At 35.9% G+C, this 21,505-nt stretch overlaps 1 protein-coding gene across 2 annotated transcripts in view; it reads right to left on the reverse strand.

Annotated features, from left to right (window-relative positions):
• The window catches only part of R3HDM1 (R3H domain containing 1), a 195,610-nt gene that overhangs the window by 65,197 nt on the left and 108,908 nt on the right, over positions 1 to 21,505 (reverse strand). Inside the window, exons 17-20 of one of the 2 annotated variants that reach the window (XM_040645475.1) lie at positions 20,647 to 20,798; positions 17,172 to 17,273; positions 14,617 to 14,913; positions 7,492 to 7,615 (exon numbers count right to left, since the gene is read on the reverse strand). In XM_040645475.1, the coding sequence (XP_040501409.1) occupies positions 7,492 to 7,615; positions 14,617 to 14,913; positions 17,172 to 17,273; positions 20,647 to 20,798 (675 nt within the window). The remainder of the gene's footprint in view (positions 1 to 7,491; positions 7,616 to 14,616; positions 14,914 to 17,171; positions 17,274 to 20,646; positions 20,799 to 21,505) is intronic. The other variant, XM_040645483.1, reaches the window with a different exon arrangement.

A 21,505-nucleotide genomic window follows, 5' to 3' on the forward strand; every position in this document is an offset into this window, starting at 1 on the left:
CTAGCACCCCAGGAGGGAAATTCTACTGGTAATTTGGACAGGTACCTGAATGTTTTTCTAGAAGTTACAATGAGATGTTTGACCACTCACTCCAATAATGACAACAAAAAACCCACAACCTAGTAACTAGTTGAAAAGTATATAATTTTTTTTTTATTAAAGATTTATTTGTCAGAGAGAGAGAGCGAGCGAGCACAAGCAGGGGAAGTGGCAGGCAGAGGGAGAGGGAGAAGGAGACTCCCTGCTGAGCAGGGAGCCTGATGCAGAACTCGATCCCAGGATTCTGGGATCATGACCTGAGCTGAAGGCAGATGCTTAACTGACTGAGCCACCCAGGAGCCCCCAAAGTATGTAATTTTGGAGTATATTCTCTAAAGAGCAGGATATTAAAAGCTGAAGAAAGATTGGGGTGCCTGGCTGGCTCAGTCAGAAGAATGTGTGACTCTTGATCTAGGGGTCATGAGTTCAAGCCCCATGCTGGGTGTAAAGATTACTTAAATACAAATTTTTAAAAAGCTGAAAAAAAGATTAAATCAACTTTTTTGGGTGACGTAAGACCATGGGAACTATGCTGGTTAAAGTTACTATAACCACAAGGAAAACTAGAAATAGTCAGTTGGAAAGCACTAAAAACAGAAAAATCCACCACATCATTCTACTAATCAAATTAAAGATAAGAACCTTACCACTGTCTATGTAAGACAAAGTCATTAATAATTTATTAGCAACATAATATAAAGGATCATCTAATCACAAGTATGCCTCACTTTATGCACACTTCATAAATAAAATTTACATTTAAGAGAACTATTCAAGTTGCTCACAAATTCCTCTGAACCTGTGTTTAAGCAAAGGAATCTCAGGCTGCTGAGCATCAAATGTTACAGAGTGGCACTTAGTAGAGAAGTGGCAATGTGGTTCAAGTTCATTATCTAATTATACAGTCTAAAAGGCAAGGAAGGGACATAGTTCTGATAGTTTAGATGGTATAGTTTGAAGACTGCCAAGTCCGAGAAAAAAAAACAAAACAACACAGTGATCTAGAAAAGAGGAGGAAAGCTGAAGACTGGGAAAGAGGAAGTAGAATCCTAGAGAATGAAAAGTACCATCAGGTTGCTGGAGCGGAGGTGGGCAGGGGGATGGGTTAAACAGGTGATGGGTAGAGGCACCTGGCTAGCTCAGTCAGAGGGCATGTAACTCTTGATCTCAGGGTTGTGAGTTCAAGTCCCATGTTGGGTGTAGAGATTACTTATATAAACTTAAAAAAAAATAGGTGATGGGTATTAAGGAGGGCACTTGTCGTGGTGGTGAGCACCAGGTGTTGTATGTAAGTGATGAATCACTAAATTATACTCCTGAAGCTAATACTCTATGTTAACTAGCTGGAATTTAAATAAAACTTGGAAGAAGAAGAAGAAGAAAAAAAAAGTCTAAGAGAAGAGTATTTCCAGTATTCTAACACACAATATATATCATCAGCTTGGTTACATCTAAATTATTCTTTCTTTAATAATAAGTGTTTCAGTATATCAGAAATTGAAAAAAACGAAAACAAAAACAAATCCTTCCTGCGATCTATCTAGGTTTAACCTGGAAGTTAGAGGAAAATAGGATCTGCAGCACCTGTAGAAATTTGTGTCAATATTGTGGGAAAACATATATTTTGTAAAGTAAGCAATGCCAATATTAAGTGATACCAAACAGAATAAACATCCAGACCTCAACATAGGTGTTATTTAATGCTGTCATTCTGCTTTGTTAAAGGACTGCACTGCTGCAATATTACCCCATTTCTTCCAGCACTTTCAGAGGAGAGCACAATCAATTCTGCAAGCAAAGAGAACTAGGACAATATAAATTGATGGCTTAGGCACTTCCCTGGAGGGCTCCAAAGAATATTCTATTTTTAACTCTCCTTCACTTCAACAGAGAAGAGAGCAAGAAGGAAACACAGTGCTCAGCAGAAAAGTACTGCACAGTCTTTAACAGGCTAGTTTTACTTTATGCAGGTGACCTGAACAGCATTTGTGTTAAAGGAAAGCATTCTTAGTAACACGGATTAGATATAATGAGAAAGATAATAAAAAGAACCAAAGGACTGCTTCGTCAGAACAGCCCTAAATTTAAGGGGATTTCATTTAAGTTTTTCAAGACTAAGCTTACAGCAGAAGCAGTGTAAGGGTAGATTTGTTTTTTTTTTTTGATAGGCCATTTTTGCCAACTCTGTTTATCTGTAACTAGGTGTCTACAACACAATTTAGATGAACTGTTTCCAAATCATTAAAACCTCAAGTTTGTAATCCTGGTGCATGCCTGCAGCACATTTTTAGTGAGCAGGCAAGTTCAACTAAGGATAGCCTCTTAGGTGAATTTAGAAGACACAAACACCAGCCCACCTTCACTATTCTTTCTCCTGTATCACCTTCTCCTGTATTTCTGTGCCTGAAATAAACACAGACACAAACACAAAAAAAACAAATCTAATAAAAACAGCCACGTAGAGGTTATAGCTCATGGCTATTTAAATGATGACCCTATAGAAGAGTCTGTACAGCTCAAGGAAATCTGTGGGTACTTACCAGATACCTTTGGCTCCAGGTTTCAGTGGCGGCAGGTTAATGGAGAAGGGAAAAGGGAAATAGGTGGATTTGTAGGTATTACACAATGTCTGAATCTGTGCTGGTCACACAATACTCAGAAAAGCTCAGAGAAATCAATGAAAAAGCAAGGATAACCAGGGCCATCATGAAGTAACGTCATTACAAAATTCCTATTATTTGAAGTCAAAAGATGCCAGTAAAGAAACTAGCCTCGTACTGAAGTCCCTATTTAACACAGCCAAGTCCCCTGCTAATATCATCTCTCTGGTGCTTATCCAATATGTCCATTTTTTCCTTGTTCACCCTTTACAACCAAGTTAGTTTTAAATTTGTGCTCTGCAATGCTGCCAATATTCTCCACATGTTACAGACTGTTTATCCTAAAATGTTCCTTCTATGGTGTGGTTCATCGGGAACCTACTATAGTCTGCTGGTAATGAAGCTTAATTGGAACCACATAGTTCTGAGTTCCTTGAAAAGCTAACACTGATGATATAGTGCATTGATATTCTCTGAATTTATCAGCTGGATGCAATATTAAAATGACATTTCATTTTACAGAGTCATTTTGCTTCCCACATGCATACAATATCACAGTTTGGAGAAAAAAAAAAATGAATTATATCCCGGGTCAGAGCCCAAGTAGTTTCAGATGCTTTTAGGTGTCTTAGTTCCATTAGATGGCATGCATTAATGCACACTAATATTCCTTAAAAGTTATGTAGCAACAGAGAAAGATGTACTCGATTTTTGCTAATGAGTCTGGCATGCTTAAGACATTAGACTTTTAAGAAAAGCTATAAACCAAACTGAATCTGCCATTCAAATCTACTTTGGAAAAGAAATTAAAGCAATAGCTTTCACAAATTTTCAAAAGGTAAATTATATTAAGACAAGGTTGTCATTTAAATTCAAATCCCTATTTCTGAGTATGATGCATGATTAAAAGGCATAATAACGGAAAATATAAGCAAATATTAATACCTTAATACAGCACTAAAAAAAAAAGAAAGAAAGAAAAAAAGCAGTGGAAACCTGAGTAAAAAGAAGCCAGGAAGCAGCTGAAAAAGAGACCGGTTCACTGTGAGAAATGTAAACCTCTCAGACAGTGCTACGGCCCCGAATCCAACAGCTCAGGAACAAGGCCAATTATTGCAAAATATTAAACATATATGGTAAAGCTGCAAACCTTTCAAAAAAGAGTCATAGGAATGAAAGCAGCTACACAGAAAACAGCCAGGGCCTCATAAATCCAAAATCTTTGCTGTAACTACTATGTGCAGAATGGTTTCTTTATATCAAGCTCCTTACATGTAGTATACTTTATAGTATTCAAGCTGTAAACTTTATGATAAAGGGTTAAGATAATAAATCCTTATTATTGCAAATGGCAAATAACCATATCTTCTGAAATAGTTGCTTGTGTGACTCTAGTAATTGACAGTAAGTCACTAAGCTATTGCAAACCAATCTTCTAATATTCTACCTTTCTGAACTAAAAAGGACTCACGTAAGCTAGAAACATAGAATCATGGAATTTTAGAGTACACAGAGGCTTCAATAAACAATATAGTAAACCTCCCTTACACTTTACAAGTTAGTAAATTGAAACCCAGAAGCTTTAAGTGATAGCTCTAATACCAGTTAAAAATGAATAAGGGCTGTCAGGATTTTACTCCTATTTTGTTTTCTTTCACACTACACACTCCATTGTCTGAAAGCCGCATATAGCCAGAATTTCTTCTGCTTCTGTTGACTGGGGTTGACTTAACCTTGTTTTGAATGACCACGACAGTTTCACATTCATAACACAAGATATGTATGTTCATTCCTCAGCAATAGTGTTAGCACTGTTTTCAAGTCAATTCCCATAACTGTCAAGGGGATCAATAACTATTGTGGACCTCTAGCACGCATGTGGGATAGAAGACCAAAGCATTTTATCCTTGAGATATCTCTCCAACCTTCTTCCTGCCCCCAAAAGGGAAAATAACAGAAAATCTTTTATTTCTCTTGCCATATCCCCTGGTTTAAGATTACTTAATTCAAGAGGTAATCGCCCCCCCAAACCAAAAACCTAAAAAACAAAACAAAACAAAAAACCCAACAAACACCACTTAATTCAACTGGATTTGTTAAGGTAGGGGACAATTTCTTTAAATTCATATACAAACATTTAAAAATTATTCGTGCCCCAGTGAAGAAGAGCTGTTCCAAACCTATTGTTTTCATTATTTGGTTGAACAATTAGGTTTACCCTTTTATGTAATAAAAGAAAATAATATGCTTCTTCACTAAATGTTGTTTGACAAGAAACAAAAATGTAAGAGACATTAACAAATTATTTCTAATTTTAATCAGACTGGGATTGTGGAATATATGTAGGGAAATATAAGGAAAAGAATAAAAAATGAAATCCAGAAAGTATGATGTGTACATATAAAAATATAAACTATGTAGACAAAAACTGCTATAAATTTGTTAAAAATCAGAAAAAATTGCCTTGTCCATTTCCCACTGCATTTTACTTTTCTATTAGGATACACACAAACATAAATGCACACTTTTCTACATGCTTTAACATAAAAAATAACCATTAGCTAACTACAAATTCTTAGATTATAACTTTTTTAGCAGTTCAAATCCTACTAATTCCATTAAAAGGTTTGTTAAAATTACCAACACAACACTTGCCACTGGCACTACTGAACTTTTCTTTAAAGAGGAATTTGCTATTGTACTTATTAACAAAACAAAATTTCTTTCCCTCTCAGATAAGGATCCTGTGAGGATTTATTTCTCTTTTTTTTCTCCACACTGAATGATATGCAACTAACTTAAGCCTGTAAACCGAGAGGACAGTACATAAAATAAGTGGAAGGACAAATTCTATAAAACATGTTACATTATGATGATTTTAAGAGTCAAACACAATGTCAAAAACTATTCGGACATACAATCTTTTTTCTGTGCCTGTACTTTACAGATGCAATCTAACTTACTTTTGTTTCCTTCCTTCTCACCATAATTAGCGTTAGGAAAAAATCCACGATTACTGTATCACCTACTCTTTGTAACACAGATATTTTGGCCTTCATTTGGGAGGAGTGGCATGTTCAGTTGTTTTCATTAAGTGGGAATATTTTTGCCGAGATGCATTTGTAAAAGCACACTGGTCCGACCTGTGATTGAAGGTTTTAATTCTGTAGGCAGTTTGACAATGCGGAAGAATAAAAATTTAGCGATGGAAAAGAATGAAACTAATAAGCTCACACAAATACAGAGCAAAGGACCTCTGCTTGCCTCATTAATAAGCTGTACTAATGAACCAAGTTAATTAGTCACACAGGAGATATTTGAATGGGGAGAGTGAAAGTAAACTTTTTTGTTATCATGACATTAACTGTACACTGTATTATAATTTTGAAAAAAAAATCAAGACAAAACAATATGAAAAGTCAGTCACTGTGGCCCAGGAAAACTCAGAAAATAATTTCTATGAGAATAAAACGTGTTTGAAGCTAATGAATGGTGTCACAATGAATGTTCCCTTATAAAGAACAACTTTTGATGACTTTCAAAATTTTATATTATTTGAAGCAGACTGTATTATCAAACTTCAGGAAAACTTGAACTAAAGGGAGTCATAATTAAGACAGAAGACAAATTCTAAGTTGGCTAAAGTGAACAATGTTTGTACTCAATATCCTTTGGAAGAACATCCGTCACACTTACAATACAGGGCTAGTAACACGAAAAAGGGAAGACCTTGTACTAAGTATAAGATGACTCCTAGGAACAATGGGTTAAGAACCTGAAAGCTCCCCTCCAGGGGTGATAAGTAAGAATCCTCTCTGGTTAAGGAAGTTGGTGAGTCACAGCGATCACTGAAGACTGCACAAGTGGGGAGAAGCGAGAATACTTCTCATCAGATTGCCCTGTGCAGACGTCTTTCTCCTAAAACCACGGCTCCCCTTATGACTTGCACATAATATCAAGAGGCAAGAAACTGCCTGAGTGGAGGGTTATGTGGTCTCAGTGAGTCAAGCTGATATAGTGTGAGAGCCTCCAACAGTGACAACCAGCTAAAAAGGCCTCAAAGATACCAATAAACATTCCACTTCAACCACTAGAGTTATGAAAGGCTGAAAAGTACCTTATTACACATCTAGGGCAGAAGTACAAATCTAGGTGGGGTACAGAAAGAAAGGAATTCACTCAAGATAGTTTTTTACACTGAGGTCACAGTAGTTTTCACTGAAAGCTTAAGGAAAATTTAAGAGGGCAAAAGGAAAAGAATCTTTTGAGTTTTAATATATGTGATATGCCTAGTATTAGACTGCATTTGGTTTAAAAATACCTTTCACTATACAACCAGTAAACTGAAAAACAAAACACAAAAAAGATATTTAAGAACATCATTCCTTTTGAAAGCTTACTGAGACCAAGACATCAAAATATCTTCACCAGGCCAGATTCTCAAAGTTGGGTTACTTGGGTCCTTGCTTCTAGGTTAGCTGTTCAGGAGACCTCTTAGCTTGCCTTGTCTCTCTTTTGTTGTTAACAGAGGTGGATTATCAGGCCCCCAAACAGGCTTTACTACAATGGCAGGGAGTAACAGGAAGCTGCTCATTACTCTGATTAGCCTGGTATAGTCTTCTCGTTATGGCTCTGAACACTTTAGCATATAAACCTGGCAGAGTTATTTTCTGGCAGGTGCTATGATTTGCCCACTCTTTCAATCTCGGTGGTTTGTATATTCATACGTATCACATCTGGGACCCCTGACAGGCGGAGTGAGGCAGTATCTTAAGAGTAAGACTGAAATAAAGCAGAATGAAAAAAGCAATATCCATAGCTAAGAGATCATAGCCTCAGAAATATTACTCACCTGTCTGCTGTGCAGGCTGTGGCAGTGGTTGGTTTAGATGTGAATTGTAATGGACAGAAGGGATTGGGCGATACTGAGGTTGACTGGAGTGATAGTGGCCTGGAGCACAGTAACAGGCTGGCATCTAGGATATTGAGAGAAAAAAAGTCAATTTCACTTGCAATAGAAATGTCCTCTCTGAGGAACGAGTGTAATGAGTAATACTTCTTTTTAATACCATCTGAAAACAGATTTTCTTAGCTTTAAATTTAACTGAAAGTTAAAAAAAAAAATTTCAAGCATGCAGAATACATAACAAAAGACACCTACAAATATGCCCAGCAATTAGATTTAATAGGTTTAAAGTTTTCAGGTGCATTTGTTTCAGATTTTCCTCTCTCTTTTATAAAACCAAACACTATTAAAATAGCCAAGGGCTCACTCCAACATTCTTTTGCTCTATGTTCAACAGAAAAACCATTATCCTATAGTTGGTATATATGATTCCTATAAATGTTTTTATTTTTTTATTTTATTTTATTTTTTTAAAAAGACTTTATTTATTTATTTGTCAGAGAGAGTGAGCACAAGCAGGGGGAGCAGCAGGCAGAGGGAGAAGCAGGCTCCCCCCTGAGCAAGAAGCCCAATGTGGGGCTCAATCCCAGGACCCTGGGTCACAACCCGAGCTGAAGACAGCCGCCCAATGACTGAGACACCCAGGCGTCCCCCTATAAATGTTTTTAAACTGCTACTATATGTGTTATCTGTAAAGAAAATTGTTGAAGATTTAAAAAATTTACATTTATGGTGCTCTACTATATATAACTCCATGCAACTTATTTGCAATTAACATTCCTTTTCTAAGACTTATTTTGGTTGAAACATGTACACTGCTAGCTCATTCAATCTGATCGCTGAACTGCAATCATTGTATACATCTGCCAGTTTATCTACTCTCACGCTAATGCACAGTTGTGCTGGTTCCATTCTTTTTCTCCTATTTCTAATGTAAATTAAAATGCCAATACAAATCTTATTTGTCAATTATATCTTAATAAAACTGGGGAAAAACCCAGTAAGACTAGCTTGATTCTATTTCCTTCTGGAGCTATTTATATCAGTTGTGCTTTTCTCTTAAAGTAATCTGACCTAGTTTAGAATAAGGAATAAACAATTCAGTGATGTAGAAGTTGGTGGTAAATTAACTTTATTAGCTTCATAAGCTAGTTCTGCTCTTCCCATCGGGTTACTTCTAAAAGAAGAGACATCTGTGGACATCTTAAAGAGTGCCTCTTTCATCTGGAAACCAGCTGAATACAGAATTTCTAGATCAGTTATAAGCCAAGAATCTCCTAAATTTACTGTAACATTCTTCTATTTCTGAACCATTAGATGCAATACATATGTGATCCCTTAATTGTTCCTGGAGGTATCAGCAAGCGATAGGTATGTCCTAATTTCAGATCTTAATCTATTATTATACTTTTCAGCATGTGTATAAATAACAGTATATACTTTTCTCCCCCTTAATTAAAAAAACACATCATTGTTTAAGGCAAAAATCGTAACACAATATATTTTATTTATAATGTATACACATGCAACGTATATGACAACAGTAGCACAAACAACTGAGGATAAATAAAATTATACTGTTTATGTGACTACTATATTTTACTTGCAGTTTCATAGAAACTTATAAGCTAAAGATACTATACAAACATAAGATTTAAAGGACTTTAGTAAAAAAGCCAAAGAAATAATTAAATTAGAACACTAAAGGAGCTCAAGTAATACAGAAGGCAGTAAAGGAGGCATATAGGAATAAAATAGAGATAGAACAAATGGAAAACAAATAACAATGTGGCATACCTCCCTCAACATACATATTAAAGCTAAAAGGACTAGACATTCCAATGAGACTAGACAGAACAGCAAAGATGAAATATATAACTATATGCAAAAGACAGACTTTAAATATTAAGGTCACAAATTAGAGGATGCAAAAGGCATACCATTTAAATGCTCATAAAAAGAACACTGAAGTCACTATATTAAAGACAGATAAAATAGGTTTTAAGACAAGAAACAGTACTACAGAGAAAAAAATCATTTCATAATGATAGGAGTCAATGTATCAGGAAGAAATGATAAATATAAATTGCTTAATATAGGTTTCAATATTATTAAAAAACTGGCAGAACTTAAGGGAGAAATAGACAAATCCATTACCATTTACTGATAGAACTGGATAAAAGATCTGAAAAACACGAATCAACCACATTGGCTCAACTGATACTTAGAGGATACAAAATGCAAGAAACAGTAAAATATGAAAGAAATTAAAGATGACCTAAGTAAATGGACAGAGATCCCATGTTCATAAAGACCGGAAGATTTAATATTAAGATGCAGTACCATCCAAAGCAATCCACAGATGCAATGCAATCTCTACCAAAATTTCAACGGCCTCTTTTGCAGAAATGGAAAAGCCAACCATCAAGTTTACATGGAATCACAAGCCATATAGGCAAATAGTCAAAGCAATCTTAAAAAAGAACAGTTGGAAGACTCACACTTCCTGATTTTAAAACTTCCCACAAAGACATAGTAATAAAACAGTGTAGTACTGGCATAAAGGTGGAAACAGAAAATAGCATAAACGTTGAGTCCAGAAACAAACTCTTGCATTTATGGTCAACTGATATTTGACAAGAGTACCAAAACCATTCAATGGGAAAAGAACAGTGGCTTCAACAAATGATGCCAGAACAGATAGATACATATATGCAAAAGAATGATGCTGGACCCTTATACCTCATTATCATACACAAAAATTAACTCAAAATGGATAAAAGACCTAATTACTAGAGCTAAAGACCATAAAACTCATAAAAGAGAACATAAAGATAAAATCTTTATGACCTTGCATTTGGAAATGGATTCTTAGATATGACTAGAAAAGCAATAAGCAGTAAAATGAAAAGATGGACAAAACTGATTTCATCAAAGTTAAATTTTTGTAGATTAAGGATATTATCAAAAAGTCAAAAAGACTTTTAGAATAGAACAGGTGAACATATTTGCAAATCACACACCCGATGAGGGTCTCGCATACAGTATATATAAAGAACTCTTACAACTCAACAACAAAAAGACAATCTCCTGAAAAAATTGGCAGAGGACTTAAAATAGACATTTCTCCAAAGGAGGGAGAAAACAGCCAACAAGTATATAAACAGATGATCAATATCACCAATCATTAGGGAAATACAAGTCAAAACCACAATGAAACACCCACTTCACATCACCAGGATGGCTAGGATAGTAATAACAATTTTAAAAAGGTAAATAATAAGTGTTACTGTCAAAATGTGGAGAAATTGGAACCTCTATACATTGCTGATGGGAATATAGAATGACACCGTGGAAAACAGGCTGGCGATTTCTGTGTTAAACACAGAATTACCATATAATTCAGCAATTTTTTTTTAAAGATTTTATTTATTTATTTGACAGAGATAGAGACAGCCAGCGAGAGAGGGAACACAAGCAGGGGGAGTGGGAGAGGAAGAAGCAGGCCTCCAATGGTGGCGCCTGATGTGGGGCTCGATCCCAGAACACCGGGATCACGCCCTGAGCCTAAGGCAGATGCCTAACGACTGAGCCACCCAGGCACCCCTAATTCAGCAATTTTATTCCTAGGTATATACCCAAATAAATGTGAGTGGATACTTGAATAAAAACATGTACCTACATATTCATAACAGTACTGTTTACAATGGGCAAAAGGTGGAAACATCTCAAATCCATCAGTGGTTAAAGATGAACAAATGGTGGTATATTCATACAACGGCATATTATTCAGACAAAAGAAGGAATGAGGTACTGATACATGCCACAACATGGATTAACCCTCAAACATGTTAAACTAAAGAAGCCAGACACAAAAGGTAACAATATTGCATGAGTCCATTAATATGAAGTATCTAAAATAGGCAAATCCTTGGAGACAGAATGCAGAGTGGTGGTTGCCAGGGGCTGGGGGCTGGGACGAATGGGTAGTAACTGCTTAATGAGGAGGGTTTTCTTTTGGGGTGATAAAAATAAAATATTTTAGAACTAGAGAGAGTTGATGGTTGCAAAACTCTGTGAATGTACTAAATGTCACTGAATTGCTCACCTTGAAATGGTTAATTTTATGTTATGTGAACTTCATCTCAAAACAAAACCAAAAGAAATCACAAAATACGAAAACGACAGAATACAAATTCTTTTCAAGAGCATATAGATCTTCCCCCAAAAGACTACATACTGGGACATAAAATAAGACTCAAGAGATTCCAAAACAATGAAATCTTAGAGTAGATTCTCTGACCACATGAAATTAAAATAGAAATCAATAATAGTAAGGTATTTAGAAAGTCCCAAATATTTGGAAATTAAATAACACACTTCTAAAATAAATCATCTGTCAAAAAAGTCACACACAGGGGCACCTGAGTGGCTCAGTTGGTCAAGCGTCTGCCTTTGGCTCAGGTCATGGTCCCAGGGACCCTGGATCAAGCCCCACATAGGGCTCCTTGCTCAGTGGGGACCCTGCTTCTCTGTCTCTCTCTGCCCTGCCTCCCCCCACCACTTGTGCTCTCTCTCTCTTTCTGTCAAAATAAATAAATAAAATCTTAAAAAAAAAAAGTCACACACACAAAAGAGACAAAACATTTTGAATGAAATGATAACAAAAACACAACACATCCAGTTTTGTGGGTTGCAGCTAATTGCCTAGAGAGAAATTTATAGCATTAAAAAATTTATATTAGAAAGGAAGAACAATCTAAATATGAATGATCTATGCTTCCACCTTAAGAAGCCAGACACAAAGGAGCAAATAAAACCCAAAATAAGCAAATGGAAGAAAACAATGGTAAAAGTAGAAATCGTTCAAATAGAAAATGAGTAATAAAATTAATGAAATCCTAAGTTGGTTTTTAAAAAACATCAATGGAATTGATAAATCTCTTGAGTAAATAAAGGAAAAAGAAGAGAGGAGTGTAACTACCAACATTAAGAATTAAAGAGGCGATACCACTATAGATCCTTAAGATACTAAAAGTATAATAAGGGGAATTCGTGAATGACCATTTGCTAATAAGTTTGACAATTAAATTGATACAAACTACAAAATTCAATCCAAACAAGAAAAGGAAACTGGATTAGCTCTATATCTCCTAAAAAATTGAATTTGTAATTTTAAAATCTTCCCTACAAAAAAAACTCGAAGTCCAGATGGATGCATTAGTGAATTCTAGCAAATATTTAAGAAGGATGTTAAGAAGAATCCTACACCAACTGTTTTAGCAAATGAAGAAGGCAACAGTATCCGATTCATTTTGAAGCCAGAATCATTGCCATCTTGATACTACAACCTGAAAAAGACATTACACACAAACTACAGACCAACTTCTGTTATGAACATGCATGCAAAAATCCGTAAGATAATAAGAGCAAAATGAATCCAGCGATATATAAAAAGACATTCCATCATGATTAAGTGGTAGTGTGCTCTCAAAATGAAAGGATTAACTTAACATTCAAAAGTCAGTCACAATAATTCACTGTATAAATAGAGTAAAAGGGAAAAATCACATGGTCATCTCAATAGATGCAGAAAATGAGATTTCACAAGATTTAATACTCAGCTCATGGTAAAGACTCACCAAATCAAGAGAATTTCTCAACCTGATAGAGGGCATGACAGAGGGCAAAAAACTCACAGATAATATCATAGTTAATGATGAAAAACCAAACGCTTTTGTTAAGACTGGAAACAAGGAAGAATATGTTCTTTCTTTCTTTCTTTCTTTCTTTCTTTCTTTCTTTCTTTCTTTCTTTATTTTTATTTTTTTAAATTTTTTTTTTTAAGATTTTATTAATTTGATAGAGACAGCCAGCGAGAGAGGGAACACAAGCAGGGGGAGTGGGAGAGGAAGAAGCAGGCTCCTAGCAGAGAAGCCTGACTTTGGGCTCGATCCCAGAACACCAAGATCACGCCCCGAGCCGAAGGCAGACGCTTAACGACTGCGCCACCCAGGCGCCCCGAATATGTACTTTCAAAACTTAGCTTTAGTTAATAAATGAATTCTAGGGATTTTACTTCCCCCTGTTGTGTTGTGTGTATATTCAACATTAGAGCTCATAGGTAATTCAATAAGGCAAGAAAAAGGAATAAAAGGCAAAGTATTGGAAAGGATAATGCATCAGGAAATGGTCTTCAATTTGGAAAATCCTAAGCAGTCTATGAAAAAAGTACTAGAATTAAATTTAGAAAGCCCACAGGATACAAGATCAATACACAAAAATCAACCGTATTTCTACATATGAACAAATGATGAGCAGAAAATGAAATTTTAAAATAATCTCCTTTAGAATACTAAGGAATTTTTTAAAAAAGATTTTACTTATTTGAGAGAGAGTGAGAGCATCTTTGGGGTGAGGGGTAGGGAGAAGGGTTAGAGGGAGAGGGAGAAACAGATTCCTCACTGAGCAGGGACCCCATGCGGGGCTCAATCCCAGGACCCTGAGATCATGACCCGAGCTGAAGGCAGATGTTCAATTGATTAAGCCACCCAGACACCCCACAAAGCATTTAAAAACATTACATACTTAGATATATTTAACAAAATATATGCAATACTTATATAATGAAAACTACCAAATACCGTTGAGAAAAATTAAGGAATATCTAAGTAAATGTAGAGAAATAACACTGAAAGCTTTAACAGTATTATGATGTTAATTCTCCGTAAACTAACTAACTTCTTCCTGAAATGCATCATTTTATTTTTATAGTGTATTTACCTTATTGTGTTTCTCTTAAGGTAATTAAAACAAAAAAAATCAAGTCAAGAGGAAATTCAGAGGTCACATACTTTTAACCATCCAACCAACTGAAGGGTCTACCAGTCATGTGGTCGTCTAGCATGCATTTGAGAATCTCCAGAGAAGGGAAGATGATGACCAGCTTTGTTTACACACTGTCACAAATTCTCAACATGTGAAATTAAAAGCAAGCTCTCTAATTAGGGTTAAACTGATCTTAAATGAAGAGGTTTCTGTAGGAGAGAAAAGATGAAAAAGCGACATTACCTGTGGTGAGGGCTGCTGAATATATCCCTGCTGCTGAAGCACAGGCTGGCTGACAGGATGGCCAGACGCAGAATAGCCAGCAGTAGGAACTGGCTGCCCAGGTGGCAGGGGAGGAGGGGGAGGTGGTGGTGGCGGCGGCGGCGGTGGTGGCGGGGCTGCCGTCATGATATAACCAGACTGCTGTGGGGACTGAAGAACAACAGTGGACTGGAACATGGTGGCATGAGGGTCAGAACCATCTGCAGACGGCTGGCGGGCGAGACTCATGTGGCTAAACTGAGACCCAAGGCTGTCCTGCTAAAAAAGGGAAAAGTCAGAAATCAGTAAGCCTTCCATACATACTTATCGAAAAGCTTATCAACCAAACTTATCGAAAAAAAACCCGCTTCATATATTTTAAGATGATTTGCAGTAGTATGCATTATGGATATCGTACATCTACAACAGATATGATTTAACAGAACAGCTTCAATAAAATTAGAACTCTGAGGCAGGAAAGTAGGAATATTACAATGCTGTCATTATAAATTACTTATAAAGTGTATCTAGTGGAGTGCGCAGCATGCAGAAGAGTAGGGTATACCAACATTTCACAATAAAAAATGAAAGACACTTATTTAAATGACGATTAAAGGAACATTAGGATGTGGAAGTGAAACTGGACGTATTTATATTATACAGTTAACATTTTCTGAATGGACTTCAAAGACCAGGTAACTAGCAAGGCATGGTACCAATCATACTCTTTACCTCTTCCCAAAAAGGCAAGATTCTGCTTCTATGAACCTCTGTATATCTTAGCAATACCTGTTGAATATACTAGTAGAAATGAAATAAAATATATAAAATCTATCCACTCCATACTTCTAATGTCTCAAAAATAATTTGGCCATAAACTCTATTCTTCCTTAGTGTTTTTCAGTCTCTTCCTAAAGTCAGATGTTAACACAAATTTAATCCAAATGACAGTTTCCTACTGCTTTTGCTACTTGGTGAGCAGGCAGTGGTGTCCAGCCAAGAGAGGGTTATGATTTACATGCCATCTGACAAATGTTTTCTCTGACTCAATAGCAATAAGGACCAGTTCTGACTGGTCTAGACAATATCACTGAAGTGACAAAAATGGGGTTAAAATGGCATCCCCTTGCTCCCAAAGAGCCACAGATTGGCAACAGTATATACCACAATTTGTTAAGAGGAGACTTTTGGAGAGTTACTTAAAAAATTGTGGCAATTGAGTTGTCAGATCAAAGTTCACATGTCTGCAATTTCTACAGTCTGCTGGTTTTTGCAAAGTGCATTACGGCTATGGAGAAAACAAGGGATTGAAAAGGGGAACCTGATTCAACGACTGAAAATATGTGGTTTTACTCTTCCCAGTGCTGCTCTGACATACTCTAGCACTATTAGCCTAATTCAATGAATACTTTCAAAAGGGTAAAATGTACCAAAATATACTTATTAGCTGTGATTACACAGTAATCTGGCCAAATATTTTAACTGTATACTGCCAATGGAGTCATCTCAAAAAAAAAAAAAAAGTCATTTTCTTATTCCAATTATCCACCATTTTTCAAAACATTTTTGATGCTTTTATGCTATTCTAATGATGCTTTCGATCTTCTCAATGCTGGCAAAATTTTATTTTTTCAGACTGGAAGTCATTTTTGAAAAACATTCAGAGCCAATGTTGTTAAATAAGGTTGCCGCCAGCTCAAAACAAAAACACTCTCAATAAAAGAAAACATTTCTAAAAAGTGTCAAGTGATTTTAAGATATGGGTTACAATTTAACTTGAAAAGTAATGTCAAAATGTGATGCCATATAGTCTGGAAAAATAACAGCATCACTGGGAAAAGTATATTAGGCTGAGACTCATTTTAAGGGAAGGAAAGTAACACTTATTGAATACTGATTTCATGTTAGGCACTAGGCAGGAAGTACTTTACATGGTTGTCTCCTATTCTTAGCGTAACTATAGAAGGTCACAGAGAGAATTCACGGCACTGGTGCTTCTAAGCTCTTACTGAGAGGTATAATTTGGGGCATACTTTGGATTGAACGAGGTACCATTTCTTTACAGTCACAGATTAAATATCTAGGGATCTTCTTTGGAAATATACATAATGTCTTATGTAGTTTTAAGGTCCAATTCACCTTAATAACTGGTATGAAGTCTACTGGACCTATGTATTGCAGAAAGAATAGAAAGCCTTAAGCCCCGATGAAAGCTGCCACTCCAGGATTGCAAAGATAGCACTGACCTCAATGTGAAAAGTAGCTAAACCATCTTTGGACATAGTCAACCTGAAAATCATTTCATTATGAAAAGGCAGGATTAGGATTTATACAATCACTGTAATATGCCAATAAAACAAATACTATACAGTAGAGACTAAATTATTTTTAATACAGGTCAGAAACACTTTTTCAGTATATATGTGTCCATGACTTTAAATAATCACAGAAGATCGTATCACATTAATCACATTCATGAGCATCCATCACACATCAGCCCACAGAAATAATGCAGGAGGTGAATAGAGATATAGTACCACGGAGTATTGCTGGGTGGGTGAGACTGGCAGGAGCGGGGATGGGTAAGGGGCTGTAGAGTACTGAACAGGCTGTGAAGAGGACTGCAGAGGACGAACAGGCTAAGGAATAACAGGTTGGCAAACAATGTTAATGTCAGAATAAAATGTTACAAGAATTGCATAAAATGGAAAGTTACACTTTTTTGGCAATAGCTTAAACTACATTTATAAAGTCATATACAACGATAAAGGAAACAACAAAAATGATGCTAAATGAAGAAACTGTATAGTAAAAATTAAAAAACCCTATGCTTTAATACACAATTAGGTAATTTTTCATAAAATGATTTCTTTATTAGATTCACAGAAACAGGTAATTTAGACATTTCAAATCCTATTATCTAACCAAAATCCTCAGGTTAAGTCAGTAAAGGCAAAACCACTCAGTCTTACTTCCTTGTTTGATGGAGGAGTTGCTCTATTTAGTATTATGACACTAAACAAAAAAAGATAAACTTCACTCATTACCAGATAATGAACACCTATGCCAATTACCCTCTCTATTTGATAAGGAATGATTAAATACTCTTTTGGGACCAAAATGTCTGAATTTTTAGCAATTTTTAAAGAAAAATATACTGTGGGTACCATTAAGAACAACAGCCTAAAGAACAACACACACACACACACACACACACACACACACACACAGAGGCACACCCACACATACAGACATATCACTTTTACACAAGGAAGATAAACAGATCTTTCTTGCCACTAAAAATTTTTATCAAGAGAGTAGATGCCAGGAGCTAAAAAACTAGTTACTTGAAATTTTTCTTGGTAATGAAATACTCCTGCATTTCAGGAAAATACAATAAGTTTTATGTTTCTCAGGACACTAAAAAACAGGTGTTATAAAAAAATGAAAAATGTTTTAAACATTTCTAAACCTTAAGCAGTACAGCCGGCCATCCTCAGGCTAACACTGGCATCTGATTTAGTTTCCCAGTCTTGCATTTATATTATCTAGTTTATTCCGAAGGGGTAACAGACATACTGGCTTAAAGATTCTTGTCATCCACATTCTAGGTGGCAATCAGGCGAAGATAAGTTAAGTGACCTGTAGACAGTCATGTAAAGCAAACACTGGAGGAACCCAGGTTTTATCCAGTGAAAACTCTTACTTTTGGTTAAAATGTATATACACGAATCTCCCTCTGGACAGTATTTTCTAAAAGAATACTTTACAAATGCAAAATAAATAAACTGAATAAGATTGTCCAGGAAATAATCTAAATAAGGAGAAACTGTTCTGACAACTAAGATGTGTAATGATGAGTTGCACTTCTACCACAAAATCAATGCAAGAGTTTCTAAAAAGTAAAGGGCTTAGATCAGAATCCCACAAAAAATCTAAAATTAAAGTAAAAGTACTACAAAGGGTAAAAGCTGAAAGATGTAGAGACACACTGGTCCCTCACTAACCTCCTGATTAGAAATTAGCAAGCTTCCTAATGGATGACAGCACATACCACATTAAATGAATGCAGTAGCTCTAGAATTTCCAAAGTACAGGCTATTCGATCTGTTATTAAGTCAGACAACCATTAAGACATAACTTTCTTTCAGACATCTGACTTACTATGTAAGTGTCAGATGAAACAAAAGCTTTAGACTGCTGGGGGATAAAAAGAAAGGGGAGTCCTATGAACACCAATGGTATGAATTAACGTCTCCCAGAGTGTCAAGCGGTAATGAGACAAATGTGGGCGAGAACACTGGTTGATCAAAGTGAAATTCTGACACCACTTAGAAAAGAAAAAGCCTCAGCACTTCCTTTCCCCACTTAAAATTGCAACTGGTTGCAAAACAACATCCACTTGCAGTGATTGGTTGTTAAGACATGTAGCCCATCTGAAGGTTTTGGAAATCACAGTATTATTTTGTTTGGTTATTTGAAATTTCATGGATGGGTTATCTCTGCAAAAAATGGTTACTGAGTATCATTTGTTCATCAATTTTCTCTCCTGGTATCTGATGATGAATTTACCTGAAACACCTGAGGCAATGCCAGGAAAATCAGCCATGAAGTTGATGCATATCCCAAGATTTTAAATTATAGTCCATCAAGGCTCTATTTCTAAACTAAGCTGTCTACCCCTTCATTTAGGATAGTCTCATCTCCGAATCAGACAAAATAATTTCTAAGAGATAATAATCTGAAATATATAACCATAGATAAACCCTTAGACTTTTCAGAAGCTGCCAGACAAACATTATTTCCACTGAATGAAGTGAAAAGCAGGCCTATAAAGGTCCTGGTGAAAATACATAGCACTACAAAGACAACTAAGGCAACAGCACGATGAAGGAAAAACACTTCAGGCCCAAAGCAAATGAAGGCAAGGCACAGAAGGCCAGGGAGGGAGTTTTACGTAGTCTGATGTGTACCTTAGCGTTTGTAATCAAATGGGGCTGCGAAGCAGATACGGGAGTCTTTGGAAATGGTTTTAGGCAATATCCTCTACATGTATTTGTACTGTCTTAGAAGCACAGCAAAAACCTAGAAATCCTTCTACTTTATATAAACTGCCTTGCCTATTAGGAGTCTTAACTGCCAGAGGTACGATTATCTACAAAACTTTCAAAATATTTGATAATCTTATCAAACTGCTCCTACATTCTTCACCCTTGCAGTACAAATGATATAACTTGTGAGCAAAACTAATGAAATTTCTCCAGTTCAAGTTTCTCATCATACTTCTTTCATACATCATCAAAATATTCCGCAAGTTCTCAACAGAGGAATATTTAGATAGTCTTATGGGGAAAAAGAGGTGCAACTAACTATACAAACTGTCTTTGCGATGTTACACAACTTTTAAAAGAGAATAAAAGTAAAAGAGTTAACACTGGTATAATCAAGTTACCCAAGGATGAGTAACACATCTATAGGGGAAAAGCCAGAATGCGAAAGCTTATGTGTAAACTCTAAACATTTATACAAATTCAAAACATTACTAAGAGTGCTTCCGGGAATTCTAATTCAGAATGTTTTTGCAAAACCCTCTCTTTCATAGGGTAGACGGAATGGAGAGTACCTTGCAGAACTTGAACAACTCAACTCAGTTTCTTCTATCTTCTTGATCTGTTGAATCTTAGAGCAACTAACTTATTTTGCTCACTGTCATAATCTTAATTTTGTTTTTATTCCTTTTATCCATTTCTTGCTGTTGTAGAATGGGGAGAACATACTCACCACATAGGCTCATAAGACACAAAGTTTCCTTCCGTCCAATATATATTCTATATTAGCTGGAAGTCCTGTGAAGTTAACCTCTCTTCCTACAAGCAGGGAATGGGACATCACTGGTACAGAACATTAAAGTTCTAAGAAATACTTGGGCTATCCCAATTATAATTAGTGAGTTTAGTCCCAAATAAGCAAGGGCAGATGAACTTAGCATTATGTAATCATGGATATGTGCACCTGTGAGAAAATGTGATTAGCTGCTTGTTGTTGAGGTGGTGGGGGTGGCAGAGGTGGCTGTGGAGGTCCAGGCACTTGGGTTCTAACTGGTTGCTGAGTCATAGGAGGATTATACACAACTGGACTTCCATCTGGGTTTATGAAGGGCTGACCTGAAAAATTAAGAGGAGGGAAAAAAATACTTACAATAGATATCGAACATAGGTCATTCTACGATCAATTTACAACACTTGTCTATAATCCTTATTCACAATCCTAAAGACCCAAGTTTCTGAAAACTGAAAGATTTTCTTGGTGTAAATATTCAAAAATTGTGCTGAAGCATTTTACCATGCGGGGTGCTGCTCCAAAATCTACTGAAGTTATTTTATATTTTTCAAAAGCCTCTGAATTCTGAACATATCTTGCTCAAGGGACTCAGGTATAGGACTGTGGTCCTGTAAGGCTGTAACACATTTCAGTTTTAAGAAAAAATTCTTGACTTTGGGATACTGGAATATTATTAATTAGCCTCTATTAGGTGGTGAGAAAAAACTAGTTTATAGATCACACTGTGTATACTTTAGTGAAATTAACACTGGATGAAAATTACAAATGGTTGACAGCTTCAAATTTCAAATCATGGACTTGATGGCAGAGTCCTTATTTTGTAACTTCTAAAGTAGTACATTAAGTTCTGAAATCTAAAGAATTTTCAAAATAATTTCTTTTTAATTCCAATGAGCTTGATTCACAGGTAAGAGAAAACTTTAGTATTGATTTTGAGGCCTGTTGTTATTGCTTACTGATTACTGGGGGGATATCTTAAGTGCCTACGTAAATAAATTCTCTTTTGTACACATACATTCTAAACAACTTT

The sequence above is a fragment of the Ursus maritimus genome, unplaced genomic scaffold (assembly GCF_017311325.1).
Source record: "Ursus maritimus isolate PB19 unplaced genomic scaffold, ASM1731132v1 scaffold_1, whole genome shotgun sequence".
In the NCBI taxonomy this organism is placed as follows: Eukaryota; Metazoa; Chordata; class Mammalia; order Carnivora; family Ursidae; genus Ursus; species Ursus maritimus.